Raw genomic sequence first — 18,896 nt, forward strand, 5'->3', positions numbered from 1 at the left:
ACACAAAATTACACAAAACAACCAATGTGAGACACAAAACAACACAAATCAAGCACACAACGACACAAATAACACACAAATGACAAAAGAAAACACAAAACAGCAAATCTGAGAGTAGCAGTATTAAACAGTAAACCTCATACTCTCCTGTAGTGCTGGAATCAACTATACAGTAACTAACTTCAAATAAATACTATCGTAGAACCGTAAAAAAGCAGTAAAACACTGGAGCTGTGGGTATTTTAATGCAATTTTACAAGAACATTTGTGAGGATGTGTGTCTGTTTCAACAGCATCAAGTCCACCGTGTGATCAGAAAAAGGCTGACACATTGTGTTATAGATGCTTCAGAGGCTGAGGGGCGTTTTCAGCCTAACGGGATCTCCACCAATGAATTAGACGGAGGAAAACAAAGACCAGACCATCTTCTCAGGAGGAAGGTGGCTGTGATGGCTGCAGACCAAGCTGTGGATTGAGATAGATCACAGCCCACTGAGATGGGTTTCAGGCAACAACAGAGAAATGAGAATAAAAACTTGGAAAGCCATAAATGACCTGGCACACAGCAGTGACGGATGACCCAGCCAAGATGAACCTGACTCCGGGGGAGGCAGCGGCTCTTGTTGCCAAGGACGTAGGAAACAGGGGAGGCAGCTCATTGTGGCTCCCACGAGGGACAAAGAGGATTGAGTAAAGAAGCCTAAAATGCTGGATCCTCCTTTTCTCCTAAGAAATCATTCAGGGAAACTTTTCCTTCAAACTTCCTTCTCAATCTGCTTACCTGAAATTAAAGTCTAAGTGGAGAACAGATATTTGTGCCAGTACACATGAAATGTAATGTTTAAACAGCATGTGATAGCAGAGTCATTCATAACTAGGCTTATTCATTAATAAGGCTTACAACAACTGAATATGTAAAATAGATATAGGTGGGTCAATATACAACTGCTGGACTTTTTGTAACAAAGTTGACAGGTATCATTCTTCACATTTTGCCGTTTTCAGGCTTAAAATCAACATCTCAAAGCATTAACAACAACAAAAAAATGCACTCAGAGTGCAGTACTCCACCAAGGCTGTTCATTCCCTCACATGGCATTGTCAGAAATGCAGCATATTTACGTAGAAATGCAGAATATTTTTTTGTTAGTTATTAATGATCAGAAATCACGGCACAATAGAATGTGTCCATTTAGTATAGATGTCCCCACAAACAAAATGACCTTGCGCTGAGCACAGGTGTGTGTTGTGCATGTGTATGTTATGTACGAATACCGAATAGCGTGACCTAAATATGTAGAGGATGGCAGGAACTGATGGGACTCAAACACCCCCATAATTTAATCAATTGTTCCTTGTATCATTTCTGATGAATAAATCCCTATAAGTCCATAATGGTTCATTTGTAGAAGGATCACAATCACAATCATGTGATCATCAGCAGGCAGCTGACGTAGTGTTCACTTGTTGTCATGGTTACAGTGACAAAGTGCCGCTATCTCGCAGTGATGCAGAAGTCTTTAACAAATCTGTGGATCCAGACTAAGCTGCATCACTGCCAAAATCTAATCACTTGGTCCTTGTGTCATTTCTGATGTAAACTTCTTATCTTCTGACCCTTTATGCCGCCTTCACAAACATGTTAAGCTAGCTGGAAGTCACTCCACTAACATGCAATTCTTTTTCTGACAACAACAAAAATAATGCATGGACTCCAGATAAACTAAACTTACACTTGTCTGTACTTTCCAAGAGTTCCCTGTGATGCACATTTCGTCATCTGCCTAAGCTTGCTCCAGTGTGCATGGACCCCTCTGCAGACGTCCATGTACAGACAAGGACTCTTCCAGTCCAAGACTACTTTACGAGGGCAGTAGTGCACATGTTCAGCAATAGTGTGCCTGTAAATAACCACCAATCTGCTCCTCATAAATGAAGTAAAGTCTTCTGAGCAGATTAGAAGGCAGCAGCTAAACAACAGCTACACATCCGTATGCACGTCAGCAAAGCCTTACAGTAGCTGTGTAGGTTTAATTCCCACCTTGGCCCTTTGTTTCACGTCATATCTGAGATCTCTCTTTTCTCCTTTTCCTCTCCCTTTTTAGGTGTTTGTATTTTAAAAAGGCAAATAAAAAATGCCCAATATAATCAAAAAAGAAACTCTAAACTTCTCAAACTCCCACACAACAGGTTGTTTTTTTGAGCTATAATGACGATAGTTATTCGTACATTCAAATAAATTGATTTCTCAGGTAAATACTATGATTCATAAGCAGTGTATTCTGATTTTAAAAACACAAGAACTGAAAAGATTACAGTTATTATTGCCAAATTCTAGTGAACTCAAACTGTGAAAACTCTGCGGCTGTATTTTAAATGGCTTTGGCAACCAAGCCTCATGATTCACAGTGTAAACCTTTTAAAATGGTTCCTTAATTTGTACAAAGAGTGTGTACACAGCGTTTCTTTTTAACATCTAAGATACTTACTGGATTACAACATGCTGCATGAGCTTTCATTCTCTCTTTAAAAAAAAAAAAAAAGGAGTTAAATGTTAAGGGATTAAGATGCTAAGCAGTAAGACTCAGAAAGCCCCCGACTGTTTTATTCAAGAATTTAAAGATATGACAAACGCTTCTTTTTCTCACAAAGTCAGTATTTAACACTAAAGTCTGAGCCTGTGTCTGTTGTTGATGGGATTTTCATGTCAGCGTAACAGCGGTTCAGCAGTGGTGACTAATGAGATCAAAGCTGCTGATCATGTTTCATCAGAATGTGCCTTCCACCATAAGAGTTTTGTTTTTTAAATCCTGCATTTGAAAAGCTAGACTTTGCATTACAGTCGACAAACAAACATCTACAGAATATAACATGCAACTGGGGATGCTTTACCATGGTATTTATGTTTTCGAGAAGTCCACTAGTATCTGTGCTTATATTTAAAAAGCATGTAAAATAAATACAAATGTGAAATAGGCATGTTCTCATTAGTTGCACTGTGTTATGGGCTATGTTATGAGGCCTGTAATGAAGCTCTGGAAAAGGACCTAAGTGGACCGAACCAAACTTTCAAAGAACGGTATATGATTAAAATCCAGTGTTGAGTTGTCCAGCATAAGTGGGGAATTAAAGACAAATTTAGGGATTGTAGTTTCCATATCAAAATCACAAACAATATATTTTACCCCCTCAATGGCAAAACTTGGTTTTTAGAGGATTCTAGTTGAAACTGATTGATTTACTGACACCAGTGGAACCGACGTCAACAACAGATAAAAAATCTGAAGCAGCTTTGCAGTAAAATAAATGCAGTTAAAGTACAATGAACATAAATTGTGCTTTCATTTGATGGCATACATATAGAAAACGGTTACTACTCTAATAAACAGAGTAGTTGTCGTTATGCCCTCTACAACATCAGGAAGATCAGATCCTTCCTGATCCTTCCCAACAGGCCACACAACTTCTGGTTCAGGCTCTTGTGATGTCACACATTGACTACTGCAACTCTCTTCTGGCAGGTCTCCCTGCATGTACAGTCAAACCTCTACAGATGATCCAGAATGCAGCAGCACGTCTGGTCGTCAACCAGCCCAAAAGAGCTCATGTCACTCCCCTGTTCATCTCCCTTCACTGGCTTCCAGTTGTAGCCAGAATCAAATTCAAAACTCTCCTCCTGGCTTACAAAACATTTACAAGAACGGCCCCAGCCTACCTGGATTCCCTGATCCAGGTCTACTCCCCTTCACGCCCACTTCGCTCTGCATGTGAGAGACGCCTGGTGCTTCCAGCCCAGCACGGCTCGATATCTCTAGCCAGACTCTTCTCCACTGTTGTTCCCAAATGGTGGAACAATCTACCAAACTCTGTGCGTTCTGCTGAGTCCCTTTCTACTTTTAAAAGACAATTGAAGACTAAATTGTTTAGAGAACACCTAGGCACTTAATCTGACTCCACCTTAGGGGTAGAAAAAGTCAGGTGGTCCAAAACCCAGCACTTATTTAGCGCTGACAAAGTGAAAAAAAAAAAAAAGGGGGAGGGGGTGGTTGGCAATTCTTCTGCAACTTGATGGCAACACCTTTGACCAATCACACTTGAAGCACTTTTTGCACTTACTACAGGTTTTTCCTTATGTCTAAATTCTTGCTTGTGTTGTACGTCGCTTTGGACAAAAGCGTCTGCTAAATGAAATTGTAGAATTGTAGAAGAAGTCGTAAACAACACCACTCCTTCACCAAATGCCAAAAAAAAAAAACCTTGTCGAAACGAAAAAACTTTGGCCACCTATGAGGAAAAAAATGAGAAGTCTGAAGGAGTTATTTTCAATCTAGAAAATCATAATTATTTTCTATTGTAAGCTGGTATTGATCGGTCTTGGAAGTGCACTAACATTTTTTTCCCCAAAAGAAGAAGAAGAAAAAAAAGACTACCTCGACTGAGAATAAACTTGTTTTTTGCAGTTTTCAGTTATCTTTTCGAAAGAAATATTTTATGAAAACACATCTAGAGTTACTGTGATGGAGAGGATCATTGGTACGATACCATTCATTTAGTTTACCGTGTTGGTCCTCTGCAAAATGTATCAGTTTCACAATAAAGATTGTAAGTTTGCAGGATGATTTTGGCCTTTTAATTTCCTGCACCAACAGCATGTGTCTCACAAACACAAAACAAACAAAGTTCAGTTCCATACTTCTTTCATTGTACTTTTACTTTCTGCCCCCGTTTGCTTCATGCTACGTAATTATTTGGTGAAGTTTAGGCACCAAAACTACTTGGTCAGCTCAAGGAAAAGTTCATACTTTAGTATACTGCTGGGTGATGACTTCCACCACAAGAATAACCCATAAAACCATCAAATATCTCACATTTTTACACCCTTTTCTGTGACAATAACAAGCTTTGCACCGTGGGCCAGCAGAGCTATTACACATTTTGGTGTGAGATGGGCTGGATTCATGCTTTGTTGTGTTTGTCCCCTGCAGCCTCCTGCACAGAAAGCATTTTTGTACATCGAGCTTAATGCAGCTTCGCCCCACTGTAAAGCTCGCGTCATTAAATTGAGGGATTATTTACCTTAGTTTGAACTTCTTTCCACGCAGCTTTGAATATAAATACTAATGTTGTGTTTGATGATGGAAAAAAGAACCTAAACACACACATGCGTTGTTTAATGTTGTACAGAAGTCTTCAAACATTTCAGCCCAGCTTTAGCTGCAGAGCTTCACGCTCCCCTGAGGAGAGGTGGAGAGCCTCTGGCAGAACAAAACAGAAAAAGGAGAGTGAAACAGGAAAAGACAGAACAGAACAGGCTATTTGTTGTCTCCTCTGCTCCTCAAGTCACCATTTTTATTTATTTATTTTTTTTACAGCGATAAGGTAAGACTTGTAAGTGTCTGCTTCCCTGACAAATACAGTATGACAAACCTTAGAAGAACCCGAAAAATCCTGCATAGTCTGTACCTGAACATCCCTCTCTGCTAACGGGCTGTTGCAGTTTCTCATTCAGCCGGGTATCCCTTTCCCTACATACAGTATTTATATCGACTTTAAGACTCGCGAAGCTTCAATCCTCTTCTTTTTCTGCAATGTGCCAGAAACGATAAGGATACCGAAATACACACAGCGAGGCAGAGACAAATATTTATCCATGTCCCTGTTTTCACCCCTGTACGGTTTGAATTTGGTGCAGCAGGCCAGAGGAGGCCCACATGTGTCCACCAGGTAATTATTTATTTTCAGGATTCACAGCAGCATACATCACTTTTAACAGTGGCTGAAATAATGGGATTTCCTTCTGCAGCAGCGTTGCTCAGAATTGTGCTTCCCATGACTTAATAATGGAAAACCAACAAATGGAGGTTTTTCACACCAGAAGAAGCTCAAACTTCACCTCAATTTATAACAAGGATGGTTAAAGCAGTAGAGGAAGAGGATTTCTCAATTTTAGCTCATCCAGTTTATACGATTATTTCATGTGTTGGGCCGCCTGAAAGCAAGATGACGACGCACTAACAGATGGAGGGATAATTCAGACCTGTCTTCCTGCCCTCCACGGAGGAGCTGATTGGCTTCAAGAAAATGGAGACATGGATAAGGATGTTAGAAAAGGCAAAACGGGAAACAAGAGAGTACAAGAGAGATGAGGAGAGGGAGATAGGCAGAGATGGGGAGAAATCGGAGTCAAGCCGTGGAAAGAGAGTGCGGATAAGAGAAAGAAAAGGAGAAGAGGAAGGGTATCAGATTGAGGAGGGGAAGCCGGGGGAGAGACAGAGGGGGTAACCCTCTTTGGCTGTCACAGCAGTTTACACTCATTAGCAGAGCTCTGGCTTTGAAGCCCTTTATCTCCAGCAGCACGTTTCACAGGACAGGCAGAGAAAACACACACGGGCAGATATGCAAACATAGTACACACACGTCTACTTACATTTAAAAAAAACAAAACATGCACACACAAAAAACAAAACACACAAACCTACTTAGATGCATCCAGTCACAAGTCACCCACACTAATCATCCTCAAATCTTCATCTAATTATATAAGCAGTGGCTCCTTATGTAAGATGTTTCCCCTACGACTGACGATCCATAATGCATGAAGTCTTGTATTTGGTTCATGGTGACACATCCTGCCTTCCTCCACAGCCTCGCTGTATCTGGGCAGAGCTGGAAATCGACCAAAAAGATGGAAAACAGGAGCCAAACTCAACCAGAAACAGAAGATTTTTAGCCATACCTCACAGTTAAAGGTTTGGCTAGTGTTTCGTTAGCATTCCTCTTTAAAAATACAACTTTGTTTTAATGCAGAAACATGTTCTCAGTGATTTTAATAATAATGTATTAAGATCACAATGGAGCCAACGTGGGGACAAGCCTACAGAGAATCATCATAATTAAAAGAATGGGTAGAACAGATGCAAAGGTGTCAAGTTTCTTTTAATTTACATGTATTAGTGGAGTTAGTCAAAGGAACTGACTTTGACTGAGATGTAACTGTCAGTGATGGTTGGTTTATACCAACTAGGGGACATCATGGCCGTCAGAAATCCGTCAGAAAGCATTTCATCCATAAAATCCAATACTTTACTATGATTAGACATATCCCTGGCATATATTTCCTCATAAACCTCCTCGGGTTTCACTAAACAGCCTTTTTCTTAAAACAAAACGAGGACATGTCACTAAAAAGAGGCTTTTCTCCATCATACAGAGCAAAAAGAGGAGGAAAACTGCAGAGCACTCATATAAAAGTTGTTCAGCTACAAACTGTCTGAACTATTACATCACAGTAACAATGAGAAGGGGAGTGTTGTGGTATTACCGTCTCTGCACACTCGGGAGAACACATGATGCTCCATCACATTACTAGAGACCGTCTCATCATTATGTTTCTCTGTGAGACGGAGCCTCAGGGCATGTTTGTACTGGATGAGGGAAGCAATGAGCCACACGCCGGCTTTCCACAGCCCATTTCCCCAAAAAATGTATTTAGTGAGATTTAGAAATTAACGGTTGTTTAATGGGGACATCGAGACAAAAAAACAACATTTTTCTTACTTGGCCTGTATTATGTCTGTGGTGTGCTGAGATAATATTTTAGCAGCCAAGTCGTTTTTCCTGGAAGCTTTCGACTGCTCTGCTTTCAAAGCTTTGATTTGAACGAGAAAATTGAGGTAAAGTCCCAAAAGAACTACGCCAAATTATGGGTAATGGGCTGGCTGAACAGCAGCAATAAGCAATTGATCACATCAAGCAAGAACAAGCCGGGAAACGAAATGAAAAAAGAGTAAAGCACTTAGAGAGAATTGGTGCGCAAAATGACAAATGGCAAGGGTGAAAGAGAAACAAGACGATGAATATTTCACATTCAAAATTTATAACATGTATAAACCACTGTGACAGATTGAGACAAATACACGGTTTATCAATCCTATTCACTTTCATTCACAGAATATTAACTCAAAGGCTTCTATTCCAACTTGCTCAGCAGCATAAAAGCCATGCCTTACAGCTTGCTGTTGGAAAACATTTGCTCTAGATTCTCTTTCCTTATTGAGATTATAACAGCTGTGGATCACTTTCATTCATGCTGTGATATGACTCTCGTCTCTCTTAATGTAACACTTTAAATTGACAGTTTGGAGATTTAATAGCAGCTAGCTTTGCACTGAACATTTAGTGAAAACAGTAAATGTTACAGCAACATGCTAACATGCTAAGCTAACACAGTGACCAAGCTAATTTTTTTATTTTTTTAATTGCACAGTTCAAATACAAACATTTAGGCACCAATGACATTAGAATCACAACAGTCAAGTCATTGACAGCCATAAAGGATTTAATGATAATAATAATAAAATAAAATAAAACAAAACAAAAAGGAAACCGCAACTGGGGCATTATACTAAGTTAAATTCTGAGGAAAAGTCTTCAAGAGAATATGCTTGTTTTTTGTTCAATTAGTTTCAAAGATATGGCAAAAATGTTGAGCTCATTCCTCCAGTGAATGACTGTGGGTTTGGTTTTTAAAAAAATCTGCATTTATGAATAAAATGTATGCACAAGATTAACAATTTTTTTTACACCATTATCTGTCTTTTTATCTTTCATATTAATCCCAAATTTAATTTCTTTAACCGTTAAAACAGGTATCTGTATCCCCTTGGAGTGAAGCCAAGCCTTGAATTATATGACAAGAAAATAAAAGACGTTCCAAATCTTCACTTTCAGTGTCACAAAACACACAATTGCCAGTATCCATTTTAAACTTCTGGTTAAGAAATTCTTTTGTTGGGTAAATATTATTCAGGATTTTAAGCTGAATTTCTTTTGCCTTAAACGGAATTGAGTGACCAAGCTAAATGTTAAACTGGTGAAAACTACATGCTTCTGCACCTCACTGAGAGGCAGGAGCAAACCCATATTTAATGTTTGCAGAAAGTACCAAATATGATCCCTTGCCCGACGAAGAGTTATAAAGGGGAAATCATGGAGTCATTGTTTATTCACTTTCCAGCCACGTATTTTACAAACTACTTAATAACTTGCTATGAAGACATTGCTTGACTCCGCACCATGGTCTGTTTAGGTCTGATTTATGCTCTGCTACATGTGCTGCTGTTTCCATTGCAGTACAGGACCCAGCTTGACATTAGCTCAAAGTGTGTCAATACAATGGCAAATAGCAGTTACGAGACATCACATCAGTTCTATGAGCACACAGGAAATAGAACTATGTTTGTTATGGTAGCCTATATGGTGACTATTACAGTGAAGATGTCGCTATTAGAGAGCAGAGGAGTGCTACCCAACGAGGGCATCGAGAGGCAGAAAAATGACACCTGACCAGCAGTGTTTTAGGGCCCCTTAAGAAGTACCTACCCTGGACTAAGTACTTCCTTCTTCACAAAAAAGTGATTCTACAGATGCACTTCTTATGACACACACACACACACACACACACACACACACACACACACACACACACACACACACACACACACACACACACACACACACACACACACACACACACACACACACACACACACACACACACACACACACACACACACACACACACACACACACACACACACACACACACACACACACACACACACACACACACACACACACACACACACACACACACACACACACACGTTGGTTTGCCCTAAAATTGCCTGCAAGTTCCTACAGGGGGAAATTGCCTGTGTAAGCTGATACCTACATTACACACCAGTGATATTGGTTGGTAGATATTTGTGCTTACAAGTCTCATTTCAATGCAGCAATTGTCACTGTAAGCACGTTAGCATACGGATATTGCTATTTCACGCAAAGACAGCTGCCAGCACGACTGTCTGCCGTGCTATGGCTTTATGATGCAAAATCTAAAATGTGTCCCGGTGTCTTTGCATTCCCACAGAAGGAGGTAAACTGTCCTCATTTTAAAATCCTCAAAGACTGGCCGCCTAACCACAGACAACAGCTGCAATGCGTCTAAATAAATATTGCCAGAAAAGTCTATTCCAGGTATTGATCTCAGAGAAGGACAAGATGGATGACATTGTTCCAAACCCTGCGGTGTCTCATAATCAGTACTGTAATGAATGTAAACTTCTCTTAATTCTGTACCATTTTTCAGCGTCTTAATTCTTACTCCCTTCACTCCGACATTTCAAACAGCGAGAGACAAATATCTCTGCTGATTCGGGGGAGCACTGAATCATCATCGGATACCGTTTGGCTAAATATGGCGTGAGAAGGAAACGAATCAGAGGAGAAAAGCAGTGAGTGGGAGGGTCTGCTAATCAGTCAGGTTAATCAAGAGTACTTAGGAAGGAAATGTTTTCACAGAGAGAAGAAGTAAAACTTACCCTTGACAGATACACACAGGACACACAGAGATCAGGTAAAGGATTTTGAGGACATGGTCAGACATGGACAGCCTCATAAGGCCTTGGTCACTAAAAGGCTGCCTCTGCTCACCACTTTGATGATATCACAAGACACCCCACACTCTCAGCCACAGATCTGAACAGAGCTACAACACCATCAGCAGCATCATTGAGATTTCACCTAACAGCATCCATGAGAGAAGTGCTTAGAAAAATGGAACAATGCAAAGAAAATAGCGCTGCAGATCAAGACGAACACAGAGACCTCCTGCGTCTCCGCTGTAGTCATGACAGAGCGAGAGTAGGGAGGCACACAGACAAAGAGCATGGTCAATTATTTATCTCATCTTGCTGCAATCCATTACACTGCATTTATTATACATCATATGGGCAGCAACATGCCATGCACGCCTCTCTCTCCCCTGCCGGAGTCGGAGAGGCTCCCCCTGCAAAACATCACATAAAACTAACGCATTGGCGCTGACATGAGTGAGGCGGCCAACGCACAGGCGAATCCACTCGCATGCAAACAGCACGCAGACGCTCTAACAGGCACAAATACAGAAATATCTCCGTGCTCTCGTCTTTCCATCACCCCCAGAAAGTGACAAAACATGATCTATGTCTGCTGCCGGTTCCATCACAGCGGTCACATAGATAAAAACATTATGCAGTGGATGAGACACGTGTCATCAGCAAGTTTCAACATCGCAGGCAATAACCCAGCAGGACACCTTAGTCTACAGACAGTGAACTATTGTAGGGTAGTGTGTGTCTGTCTTCTCATACATTTTGCCATCCAATAATGATACCAATTGTGCAGTGGCTCTATGGATTGCGTGCTGTTCAGTCAGCCAGTTCAAGATTTCAGTGCAGACTGAAATATCCCAACAAATACTGGATTCACACCAGGCTGTGCACATGCATGCTTGTTTCACTGGATTCCTTAATTCTTCTTTGAGCATTAGCACTTTCGTTTGTTTTTTTTTAGTGAAACAATTGGATGGATTGGAAGACAAAAATGGAGCACGCAGCCGAGAAAACATTTCTGCTAGACCTGAAGAGAAAAATCTTTATTGATCAAAACATTGCACAGCAGTTATCAATAATATAATGTGGGGGTGAGGCAGTGTGCGGACATCGTTTCTTACAGCAGATGGATTGCCATAAAATCTAGTTTGACCAAATACCTGCAAAACTAGAGATATTCCCATTAGTCACGGCTGTACTTTATGTGTCAAGTTAATTAGCAAATACCAGTATGCTAAAACAGCGCCGTGTCATAAAAAGGCATCAGAATAATACGTCATGTCACTAAACATCCATACCCTAACCTTGACATGTACTTGAAAAGTGTAAACATGACATGCAAAATGTTCACAAAGTGGCATGCAATTCCAAGATGTTGTATTAGATAATGTGGTAAACTATGCTAAACAGTATCCTTGCTAAACATAAGCATGTTAGCATTGCTGTTTTTAGCATTGCTGTTGTGAGTACGCTGCTGTTATTGACTGTATACAGAGAAGGACAAACTCTTCATGATGCCACCTATACAACAGGTTTCCAGTGGAGAAATTTAGAAGCTCCCCATAACTCCCGGATAATAATGATAAAAAAGAAAAAACAGTACAGAGGTGAAATGTGAGCAGTACCCATTTGTCAATCAAAGTAGCCAACCCTTTAATTCAACATAATTTGAAGACTTAATATAATTAAAACAGGTCATTTAACTGCCTTTTGGTACCATAAACATGCCTGTAGTTATGCTTTTTGGTGGGATTAAGGTGGGTATTTTAACATGTGGTTCTATGGGGATTGACTATTTGAATCCAGCCTCTAGAGGTCGTTTGAGGACTTGCAGTTTAAAGCACTCCGTTTTAGTTCATTTTTCAAGCCCAAGAAGTCTAGCCCAAAAAATCCAAACTATAGCTGAGGTTGATGAGAAAATCAATAAACCTGAAGGTATTTCAAGTCAAGATAATTAAGCATTTTAAAATCAAACAACTTTGACCACAAGAGAAACATTTAAAATTTACATAGAAACTTTAAATATTAAGGTCAACACCCTACAATGGTAGTTTTTCTGCAAATTTACTGGTGATGAATGTGCTAGATGGAAGGTTCGGGCATCTACTCTATAGTTGTGGAGACGCTTCATTAAGAACCAAAAATGTCAGCCTTGAGGTGGTGCTAGAGGAAAAGTAAGGGGACCACAATCAGAACCAGAATCCCATATAAACTTTCAGATATTGTAATCCATGCAGTAATTCTTGGGATACCTCAGTGTGGACCAAAATAGTGGACACGAAGGGCCATTGGCTGCCTTTGAAACATGCACTGGTTTGGCCACAATGTAGTATGTTGGATGCAGAATGCAAAAAAGCAAGATCTGTCATACTATTCCCAGAAAATGGGTAAGTAAATTAAAAAAACCAGTAAAGAGGTGAAGTGTGAGCGGTACCCATTTGCAAATCAAAGTAGCTACACCTTTAAATGTACCTAATTTGAAGACTTAATACAATTTAAACAGGTTATTTATAGAAAAATGTACTCCACTCACAGTAATCATGAATACAGGCTTTAGTTACAGAGACCAAAATTGCCTTTTTGTACCATAAATGTACCTGTAAATATGTTTATTTGTGCTTTTAATTTGGGCATTTTAACATGTGGCTCTATGGGGACCGACTCTCTTTGAATCCAGCCTCAAGTGGTCGTTTGACGAACTGCAGTTTTTAGCACTTCTGTTTTAGCTTCATTTTCTAGCCCAGGAAGTTGTCTTTTGGCTGCCATGCTGATGTTAGCATTTAGCTCAAATCACCACTATTTGTCCACACAGAGCTTTCAGCATGACTGTAGACTCTTTGAAACCATTAAAACCTCCATCTTTTACAGGTTTTAATAGATTTTACTCAACAGTTTTGGTCAGCTTCTTTGCTGATGCTCTGCACCACAGGTCAAAGACACTCTGTAGAGGAACCCGTTAGACGAGACGAGATGGTGAGAAACACTAATAACAGCAGGAAAGCATCTAATCAAAAGCCTCTTTCAAGCCAATGTTGTCTCTTAAATGCACCTTTTCAGCTTGATTACCGCATTCAAGTGGACTTAAGGACACAGTGAATAGAGTAGATTGCGCATGAATGCAGAAATGGTTGAATAGAGCAGGGAAATTCATTGATTTACACACAGCAGATCAGCAAAAGAGAATATTTCTTTAAGTGCTGATTGTGTAAGACATCACTATAGAAGCGAACTTACTTCCATACTGGTGAGATTACAGCGATGAGTCCCAGCAAACCAGCCACTGTTGGAGCACTGGTCAATGTCCACGTCCTGCAGGTTCACGTCCACACGAACGACACCTCTGTTAGAGAGGAGGAAGGAAGGCAAGAGGAGAGAAAATGGAAGTTAATGTCAAGGGAATATAGAAATTAGAAGAGGAAGGAAAGAAGTAAGGGACAAGACAAAATTGAAGGACAAAAGTGTTGTAGGAGTGAAATGAAGGGGAGAAAGGGGAAAAGAGGTGGACTGGAGGAGGATGCAGCAGTAGAGAGGCCAGAATGAGTGAGAAGAAAATTAAAAAGAAGAAAAGAAATGCTCAGGGGAAGTGAGGTCAAAAGCGCAAGAAGCAGGAGCATGGAGGGCGATAATCAAGAGAAATGAATGAAAAAGATTGAAAATGGAGAAGAAATTAAGAGTGATGCGGGCGAGTAATAAAGAAGATGAGAGAGGAAGATGAAGGTGATGAGAGACAGACGGATGTTTAGAGTTTTTATGAGATCAGTAAGAAATAATCTTAGTATACATTATTGTATTGTTGTTTTTCCTGCCATGAAAGAATCATTTTTACACTTTCATCCCTATTAAATCCTCTTCAAGACGTGTTTTCTGTATGTTCTAATTTGGATGCTGTTTACTCTGAAAGCTGCTGTGGATGTTTGCCGATTTCTGGCTGGAATCTTCTTGTCAGGTCTGCTTTGCTTTGACTGATCGGTCTCATCATTTGCCTCACCAGTTCTGCTCGCTACATATACTGTGTTTGTGTTGTTTCATTTTCTGGTTCCTAAGCTTCAGACGTATCAAAAACAAGCAACTTTTGTTCCACTCAATCCTGTCTGGCTTCTTCCTTCTCAATAAATCCCCTACAAAGACCAAAACAAACAATGCGCTGGCTTGTAGCCCACTGGTTCCTACTGAGCACATAAATCTCTAAAGCTGAGTCACAAACATGACAATGAGTGAATGTTAACATGCTGATGTTTAGCAGGGTAACTGTTTGCTGAGTTTAGCTGGTGGTGTGCTAAAATTTGCTAATTAGCACTGAGTACATAGTAGAGCAGGCACAAGCATTAAGGCTGATGAAAATATCACCGGTTTTCTAATGGACTAACTTTTTTAATTGCGTCCCACCACTAATAAAAAGCCAAACTAGCATATTCACAGACTCACTTAAGTATACAGACCAGACTGTCCATCGAGTACATATATAGATTAATAAATATTAAAGTGTAGCAAATAAATAAAAACATGTTTGAACCCTCCCTGATCACACTGATAGATCTGTTCATCAACACTGAACTTTGATCGACACATTAGCAGTGAGTTTGACCACAGATTTGCTGCTCCTCGCTGTCATTTCTAGGATTTAATCCGTTTAATCAATTTAATCTTCTACTAAATCAAAGAACAAACTCTTTAAATAGAAAAACTGTAAAATGTAAAGTCTGTAACTTATGTTCATGTGACCTGACAGTTGAATCAACGTAATATCTTCAACTGATGATTTGAACAACCTGTTCAAGAAAAGAGTGTTTTAGTTAATGTTTTTCAATGAACTTGCATGACTAAGTTGAAGAAACATAAAATTATTAACAAAGAAAATACAGAAATTCAAATGACTTATACTCAAAGTAACTAATTCTATTTATATAGCAGTTCTGGCAGCTCTTCTTAATCTTATTCTTGGTGTTCAGCAAACTCCTATCTTAAGTTTTAAAGACAGTATTTATATATAAAATTCCCGTTTTCTTACTGCTTGGAGTCCCAAACAACAAGTTCAATACATGGAGACTTGTGGCTGAGGCAGCAGTGAGCCATCACAGATCCCCACTGTGAAAGGAAGAAGGATAAATACTGCTGAGGGATGTGACTGAAATGCAGCATTAGAGGAGGAGGAACTCTGCCTGGGACTTAAACTGGTGGAGCCAAGTTCACTTCAGCTGCTGCCACATAACCCACTGTTTGTAGATTAAGGCACAGTTCTGAGACTCTCTTTCATCATACATACACACATATAAAGGATGCTTCTACTTCTTTAATTACCCTCTCCGGTGCATTTCTCCACCATAAAGCTGGCTCCTATACATTCCCTCTCTGCTTTATTGTTAGCCGGACACCTGTTACCTCCATCTGCCTGCTGGGAAGTGGAACAAACAAGCATGAAGTGAAGCTTTGGCCGCCACCTCTCCTCAAGCTCAGCAGCAGACAGAAAGAGAAGGAGGCAAACATGTTGACAGCGTCAAGTGGGAAAAAGCATTTGTGTGTGTGTGCTTCAGGCTGCTTTTAGAGGTCAAGGCTTGGTGGATACTCAAAGGATGCCAAAATAGCTGAGAGATGTGACAGACAGTGAATCTGACAATCATCTGTGGACACATGCGAGGCAACATAACATACAATTTTAAGCATTATTAAGCAAACATGTACAGACAGGAATGACAGGATTGTACTCAAAGACATGAGCTTGGTATGGAAAATTAGCTTCTTTAATCTAACACCAAAGCAACTCACTTCTCGAAGATTTATGCTAACAAATCAGAAATTATCGTGGACAGAAATGCAAGATTTAAAGATTATTCCTTTAAATTTAGTGCTCACTTGCCGCCTCACACAATGTGGATCTTTGCTGACGATCTTCTGTATCTGGAGGCCCATTTGTGCCAAGAATCTAAAGCCACACTAGCATCTCCGAGAGGCTGTATGCTAAACTAAATGCTAATGTCAGAATGCTAACCTGCTCAGAATGGCCTGCTAACATTCTGTTTATTATATTCATAGTTAAGTGGATTAGCATGCTAACATTAGCAAAAAAAATTCAAACCTATGCTGAGGTTGATGAGAAAATTAATAAACTTTAAGGTATTTCAACTCAAGTTATTCAAATATATTTAAATCAACAGACTCTGACTCCAAGAGAAACATTTAAAATTTACCTAGCAACTTTAAATACGAAGGTCAACACCCTACAATGCTATTTCTTATGGAAATTTACCAGTTGTGAATGTACTAGATGGAAGGTTCGGGCATCTACTCTATAGTCGTGGAGACGCTTCACTAAGAACCAAAAATGTTAGCCTTGAGGTGGTGCTAGAGGAAAAGTAAGGGGACCACAATCAGAACCAGAATCCCATATAAACGTTCATATTTTGTAATCCATGCAGTAGTTCTTGGGATATCTCAGTGTGGACCAAAATAGTGGACACTACGGTCCATTGGCTGCCTTTGAAACATGCACTGAATTGGCCAAAATGTTGTATGTTGGATGCAGAATGCAAAAAAAGCAAAATCTGCAGTCTACCAAAAATACCAGGATGTCATACTATTACTACTATATCCTACAATGCAACACACTAGAACATACACAACACGACTTGTAGGGTTGAATAACAGCGCTACACTTCTATAGACTTTTACTACTAGAGGAATTCTTGGCTTACTTGAGTTGTGTACTGTATTGTATAATTATTTTTTTCTACCTTAGCTGAATTATATTTTCTTTTTAGGCTAACCTTATTATTGTGCTGCTATGAGTGAAATGACAGAAGAAATTAGATCATTTTTGACATATTTAGTTGAAATTACACAGCTACTAAGTCACAACGCTGACAGTATTGGCCAAAACCAGCAAGCACACTAAAATTAAAGTTCGTCATTCAGCAAATTTGATGAAAAGGCATCCAGTATAGATTTAAGATAGCGCTACATTTCCAAAACAACAGAAATACTGGCAGAACTAGCATAAAGTTTCAATATATTTGCAGAAAAATTACAAAAATGCCGATGAATCTGGTCCCTTGCAGTCATTTGGTAGGTAATACTGAGAAAATGTTAAGGAACTCCCCAACATCCACCTTCTACACTTTTCATGGCTTTTTTAAAGTGTTAGAGAATGCTACACGCTAGCAGTGCTATTGTTTACTTGTGCTTTCAGAACCAGACTGGCTAAGCTAGCTGTAGCCTCCTTCAAAATAAGATGATGTAACAGTTTAATTTAGTCGCTTCTAGTTTCAAACACAGCTATTGTCATCTCTAAACACTAATTAAAAGAAAAACACACAACAGTGGCACATATTGATAGAATGACTTTTTTTTATGGTGAGAATGGTCTTCTGTAGCTTTCATCCCGCAGGTGTGTTTGTTTTCTCTCTTCGGCTCCTCTGAACAGGATAAATATGTTGCAAATTTCTCATCAGCTGTTCAGTTTTTGCACCTTCTAATAATTAAAACCTGTAAACAGCATTACCTCTGTCTGATCTTATTTTGTAGTTCCTGTATAATCCTACCTGATGTGACTAGATTCTTCAGAGTGGTGCTATGATTTGTTTGTTTTATCCACTGAGATGTTTCAGCTCTATTCAGGTTCTCATTTACAGATGGCAAAGTGCTGCTTGTTGCACCTTTAAAGTCACACTCAACCTTCGAGACAGCCACAAATAATCCTGTCACCTTTAACAGCACCGCTGAATGTAAACTAATCAGCTGTGCCTCGGGGACGCCTCCCTCCATCCAACCCTCATTACCTCCAAATTGTGCCTCAAATATGCAGTTTGCATTATGTTCACAACCCTAAAGGACTTCTCGTAATGTAGGCTCACTGAGTTTTGAATTTGTTTGTGGAAGGACAGCGAGGAAAAGGGGGAGGAAAGAAGACGAGAAAGACGACAAGGACAGAGTTTTGCTTTGAGACGGAAGGTGGTGGATCTGACTCCATCATCTCCACCAGCTTATGCTTTCCTCTCCAGAGCCGACCAACCTGCTATTTATAGAAATGTCATCACAGGACTGAGACCAGCGGAAGAAGCGGCACAACACGGCTCGCCTTTACAGAAAGCAGAGGAGGAAAAGCAGCGGTTGTGTAGCCGCAGCCAATATTTACACTCAAGTGCATCTTTCTGAGAGACACACTCGGGTCTTGAATAACCACTTCATTGTGTTGCCTCCTGACTTGAATTCTCCCCTGGCTCCCTCTGCTGACTTCACAGCCAATTCTAGCAAATGCCAAACCACATTACATTACTGAAAGAGTGAGAGATCATTCTTCATCTTGGAAATTTGACAAAACAATGCCAAGTCCAGGCTGAGTGGGCACATTTTCTACACATCTTTCACCTGTAGCACAAAGTACAAGTAAGCTCAGTGACGGTTTTATCTTGGACTTTTCTGCTGTGGAGGTTTAACCCTCATGTTGTCCTGCGGGTCAAAATTGACTCG

The 18,896-nt window shown here is 39.9% G+C and overlaps 1 protein-coding gene across 1 annotated transcript in view; it reads right to left on the minus strand.

The window, feature by feature from the left end:
• LOC110951978 (probable G-protein coupled receptor 158) overlaps nt 1–18,896 on the minus strand; it is a 93,449-nt gene that overhangs the window by 68,488 nt on the left and 6,065 nt on the right. Inside the window, exon 2 of the mRNA XM_022195280.2 lies at nt 13,668–13,773. Within this exon, the coding sequence (XP_022050972.1) occupies nt 13,668–13,773 (106 nt within the window). The remainder of the gene's footprint in view (nt 1–13,667; nt 13,774–18,896) is intronic.

Source organism: Acanthochromis polyacanthus, chromosome 9 (genome assembly GCF_021347895.1).
Source record: "Acanthochromis polyacanthus isolate Apoly-LR-REF ecotype Palm Island chromosome 9, KAUST_Apoly_ChrSc, whole genome shotgun sequence".
Taxonomy (NCBI): Eukaryota; Metazoa; Chordata; class Actinopteri; family Pomacentridae; genus Acanthochromis; species Acanthochromis polyacanthus.